This window comes from Nannochloropsis gaditana, assembly GCF_000240725.1.
Source record: "Nannochloropsis gaditana CCMP526 unplaced genomic scaffold scaffold360, whole genome shotgun sequence".
Taxonomy (NCBI): Eukaryota; class Eustigmatophyceae; order Eustigmatales; family Monodopsidaceae; genus Microchloropsis; species Microchloropsis gaditana.
The window spans coordinates 23,837-28,814 of NW_005803593.1; the positions used below are offsets into that span (position 1 = coordinate 23,837).

At 56.6% G+C, this 4,978-nt stretch overlaps 2 protein-coding genes across 2 annotated transcripts; one reads left to right on the forward strand and one right to left on the reverse strand.

Moving 5' to 3' along the window:
- Positions 1–977: 977 nt before the first annotated feature.
- On the forward strand, positions 978–2,084 carry NGA_0388300 (ribosomal rna-processing; the record flags this gene model as incomplete). The annotated part of the gene is made up of 2 exons (XM_005854871.1): positions 978–1,647; positions 1,749–2,084. Coding segments are annotated over exons 1-2 (1,002 nt in total), but the record flags the coding sequence as incomplete, so codon positions are not given.
- A 629-nt stretch (positions 2,085–2,713) lies between these two features.
- Positions 2,714–4,126, reverse strand: NGA_0388400 (uncharacterized protein). The gene is made up of 3 exons (XM_005854872.1): positions 3,809–4,126; positions 3,433–3,596; positions 2,714–3,132 (listed from the first exon to the last, which is right to left on the reverse strand). The coding sequence occupies exons 1-3, from the start codon at positions 4,113–4,115 to the stop codon at positions 2,773–2,775; spliced, it is 831 nt and encodes a 276-aa protein (XP_005854934.1). The 5' UTR covers positions 4,116–4,126; the 3' UTR covers positions 2,714–2,772.
- Positions 4,127–4,978: the final 852 nt, after the last annotated feature.

A 4,978-nucleotide genomic window follows, 5' to 3' on the forward strand; every position in this document is an offset into this window, starting at 1 on the left:
GCCTCCTCCTCCTTCTGCCGAAGCACCACCGCCAGCACCTCGTCTTTGTCCATGGCGACGATCCGACACACCCTTTCCCCTCCTCCTCCGGCGTCCCATGCTTCCGTGCCTGTCGCCGCGCCCCCGCTCTCACCACACCACCTGATTCCCTTCCCTCTCTCCTCCACCGAGGTCAAAGTGATCCAGGCCCCACTCACCATCCCAAGCCGCGCCAAGGACCTGGTGCGGGTTGCCACTTCCGTCATCGGATCCCGGAGCATAGTGCAGGCAGCGTGGGAAGGCTTGCGGTCGGCGGTATAAGGGGGGGGGCTGAGAGCGGGCGGGGCGAGAGGGACGGCGTCGCTGGGTGCTAAGGGAGGATTGCGCACAGGTTGCGGCAACAGTCTGGCCAGGAACGTATGCTCAGCCTCGTCGGTGTTGCTGAGAAAGGAGGTGGAGGAGGAGGAAGAGTCCTGAATGGGATTGGAAGGGCCGTAAAAAGAGGACGGGATGTGGACGCGTCTGCGGGCAGTCTGGGAGTCTCCGGTGATAGGCGCAACCTTGCTGGCGGCAGTGGAGGAGGAAAATATACTAAGTTGCGGCAAGGCACCTTCGCAGGCGCTGCTTGGTCGAGAGGAAGGCGGTGATGGTGATGTTGTGGTGGGAGGAGGAGAAGACATGGCTGCTGAAGTTCACGCGGCAATGCCCACAGGGCAACGTCAATTATAAGGCTAAGGCTATGGGAGGGTTTGAGCACGGGGCGCGACGTAGCTCTCCTCCGTCCCTATGTACGCATCGCATGTATGTACCTGTGCGAGAAAAAAACGTTGAATGGGACGTCAGACAGGCAGCATCGTACGGAGGCAGGTGTTGACTTGACTTTGAGAGAGTTGCTGCTTTGGCGAACATGCGAGTACGCGTCTTCCCCTCAGCCGGTTCAATTTTGTATGACAGATGCAACCTACATTCGCTCCTTTTAACAGGCCAATTGCGTCCAGACCAATGCCTAAGAAGAGATTGCCTTCAAAGAAGGCGGCATTGATGACGGGGGGGAAGAAACGGAATCCCAGCACCACGGCGCCGGATCCTGCGGCTGGTACACAAAGCTCCTATACCCGTGATGGTGCTCCGTCGATTAACGCGAGCTGTCATGGGAATAAGCCTCTGCCCGCTGCTGGAACTAAAACATCCTTGACTCCGGAATCTCAAATAAAACGGAAGCGTGTTCGGAGGAACAGGAAAAACGCGAAATTAGCGTCGAGCGCTCCAAATGAAGTGCCCCTGGCAACCTCCTCCCCTATCCCCTCTTTTGCCGCTACCATTCTGGGAGCTGGGCCGGTCAGCCCACCCCCGACTTCCTCTGTCAACTCACAGTCTACCTCCTCAAAATCCAGAAAGAGGAAGAAGAGGCATCCTGTGAACGCGGGAATCTCGTCTTCGTCCTCGCACTTGGTTTCCCTTGCCCATCCTCAAAATCATCCGTCGTCAGAGGTAGCCCTGAAAAGGGTGTCTCCATCGTCATCTGGCCCAGTTCTTAGTGCCCTTCAAGCGAAAATGAAAGCCAGGCTGGAAGGAGCGCGCTTTCGCGATATCAATGAGATGCTGTACACCTCCCGTGGCGACCATGCCCTTACCACGTTCAAAAACGAGCCCGCTCTCTTTGAAGCGGTCAGTTCATGTCAGATATAGACGTGAAGAATGGAACCATGCACACCTCCTGACACGCCTTCCCTTCATCATTTCTCTTCCCTTTCCTGACCGCCCCTTAGTACCACAAAGGCTTTCGGGAGCAAGTCCAGAAGTGGCCCCGGAACCCCCTAGACGATATTATCGCATGGGTGCGCAGGCAGCCACGGACGCACACTTTTGCCGATTTTGGCTGTGGAGAGGCTCGTCTGGCGGCCTCCTGCCCCCACCATACGGTCCACTCATTCGACCTGGTAGCTCCTGGGGGGGAGGAGGCAGGGAGGGCGGGGACAGTGATTGCTTGCGACATGGCAAACGTCCCACTGCCGTCGGAGAGCGTCCACGGGGTGATTTTCTGTCTGTCACTCATGGCTACGAACATGATGGATTCCCTTCGGGAGGCCGTACGCGTGTGCGTGGAAGGAGGGGTGGTCAAGGTGGTGGAGGTCCGAAGCCGGTTCGAGGGGCAAGGCGAAGCGGAGGAGGGAGGAAAGGAGGGAGGGAAAGAAGGAGGGGGAGGTGGAATCGAGAAATTTGTGGCAGCCTGCCAGGCGTTGGGCTTAGCGTGCAAACGGCTGGACAGGACGAACAAGATGTTTTTCCTGGTCGATTTCGTCAAGGTGGGGAAGGAGAAGGAGACGGGGGGGAAAGGGCAGAAAAGGAAAGGAGCAACGTCTGGTTCCGCACCGGGAAACGTCACGGAGAAAGGGAAGGAGAAAATTAGGCGAGGTGGGAAACGTGGTGGGGGTGAACAGGGCAAAGGGAGTGGGCAAGGGTCAGATATGAAAGCGGGACCCGGGTCCCCCAGAGCGGGAGGACGGGGGAAAGGCGGGAAGGAGGATGGGAAGCGGCCGGACTTTCGCGCCAAACCCTGCCTATATAAACGCCGATAAGGTCGGCTGCATGTAAAAGAGGCATTCGCACAAATACTCGCCAAAGGTCCCCACAGCAACCAATGCATGTGGTATTCTTTGCTGCCATTCCTCTATCGCGACCGTGGCCGCTCCTTCTCTTGTATAAGCCAAACGCCCCTTCCCTCCCTCCCCCCCGGATTCCCATCGTCCTACCACTCTAGTATCTCAGCCCTCACACCGCAACCCCTCACGCTCACCCCGACGTGGCCTCTTTTTTCTTGGCGGCCTGTACGATGAACATAGGGTCGCTCCGACCAGGGTTGGGGCTGATATCCACCGCTGTCGGAGGCTCGAACAAGGGACTTCCGTACCGAAAGTACGCGCCCACGATAAAGACATGGCCAGCGTCGCCCGTCTCGAGCCAAATGGAGACGGCTTTGGTGGGGAAACACCGGTTGGACATGCTCATAATGCAGGTCCCGCCCGGCTTCAAGACCCGCGCGATCTCCGCGAAGACCTCAAGCGGGCGGATGAGGTAGTCGACGCTCACCACGCAGGTGACCACGTCGAAACTCTCGTCGCAGAAGGGAAGGGTGGGGTCCACGTTGAGGTCCTGCCGGGTGTCGAGGGGGCGGCGGGGAGGAGGAAGCGTGAGCCAGGACAGGAGCAAGAGGAAGGACGGGTGGAATGCCCTCTCTAGACCGAGCGCCGGAGCGCTGTGGGCAACAGAGCATGGTCAAATGAAGCGGGGGATACCCTGGGGCAACCACGCCTCGCCCCAGACGGTGGGATACGAAATATGTCCGGAAAAGTCCGGGTAGGAAAATTCCCACACCGGGGCCCAAGAGCTGACACGAGCGCCTACGTCCTAGAAAGAAATGTGAACACCTCCGGCAAAAAGCCAGGCACGTACCTTGACCACGTACTCGTCCAACTGCTTGTTTTTGGCGAGTTCCGCTTTGTTCATGCCCATCCCCACCGTCCGCTTCCTCTTGGCACCCTCGGGGTAGTGGGAGATCCAACTCGAGCAGATGTCGAGCACTTCCGCGTTCGGCGGAAACGTCACTGCGTAATAGTCTGTGAGAAAAAAGACAGAGGATGGAAGCGCCAAATTTGTCAACGTTACACGGAACACCCATGGTATGGATTATGCGACGCTTTCATGAAAGCATGCAAGCACGGCCGAAAAAATCTGATAACAAAATTTCATACGGCTTATCAATACGAAAATATGCCTAGGAAGAGGAAGGATATTGGACTTGTTCGGTGACTGACATGGGACAACGAACCTGTTAACGCCTTTATGGCCGGGTCATCGATGTGGGTGACGAAGCGAGGGCTGGAGTAGAAAGACGTATCGCTCGATTCGTCTTGCCGTTGCCAATCAGTCGGGCGGAAAAATGGCTCCTCTGGCCACTTTGGGTCTTTCAATACGTCTGCGATCTTGACATTCATTGTGGTAAGGCCTCGTCGCGTTGAGGAGGGAGAAGAAGCAACGTCGCTGCAGGACTGAGAGAATGTAGGTGCGATGAAAGCCGTGACGGGGAGGGCACAAAAACACGAAGCTGCTCGACTCCAGTGCTGCAACGACCGCATGGTGTACCTGTATCACATGTGTGGAGTCGTGGCATGATGAGCGTGTGCAGGGCGCGCACTCTAGGTAACAGAGGGTGCTACTTGGCATTTGATCGAGCACTGAGCTCAGCAGGAGTCTTGACGTCAAGTCAGAGGCTTAACATGCCAGAAAGTGTCATTTGCGACTACTTTAATCCTTGTCATGTGCAAGTTTCAAATTCTCATTCCCAACAAATAAAATTGGACAGGTATTGAGTCAGACAGCCCCCTTCAAGCGCTGTAGCCGGGTAGGGGCAGGAGGTTAATCGCCTCCAGGATGAAAAATACTTCGCACGTTCTTTGCCTCTTGGAGTCTAACAAATCCAAAAACAGTGGAATAAATCTTGACGGCCGCGCGTGCAAAAAGGTCGCATTGTCTCGTTTGGTGCGTTGACAGTCCCGTGCGAGGCTCTCGGCTGCTTAGCAGGAGCAAGTAGCAACGGTCTGGAAGTGTGGCGAGGAAATCCGTAGCCCTGCGACTGTTGGTTGACTGACAATTTATGACGCGCACCTCACAACGTCAAGTTGGGTACCAGGTCATAATGCAGGGCTTTGCTTCTTTGGTCAGGAGCACCGTCTGGCGTCGGAGACCTTTGCCCTTTTCTTTCCAGGTACAAGCCCCTCCCCCGTTTCCTGCTCAACGGTTGTGTGCTGTCCGGGAGCTGGCCACCATCCCGTTGCGGTGGTCAAAACCCAACCCGGATGCAAACATAGAAGGCCTTCAGCATCGACTGGATACGCACGGGCTGGCTCAAAAAGAGGAGGCTTCGGATGCGCGGAGAGTGAACGCGTTTGCTGCTGCTTTGCGTATCCTTCGGAGGGAAGGATCTCACCGAGATACAGGG

Coding starts and splice junctions, on each gene's coding strand:
- NGA_0388400 (XM_005854872.1), bottom strand. CDS start 4,115: ATGCGGTCGTTGCAGCACTGGAGTCGAGCAGCTTCGTGTTTTTGTGCC. Junction 3,597..3,808: donor GGCCATAAAGGCGTTAACAG/GTTCGTTGTCCC, acceptor TTTTTCTCACAG/ACTATTACGCAGTGACGTTT. Junction 3,133..3,432: donor TGGACGAGTACGTGGTCAAG/GTACGTGCCTGG, acceptor GACACCCGGCAG/GACCTCAACGTGGACCCCAC.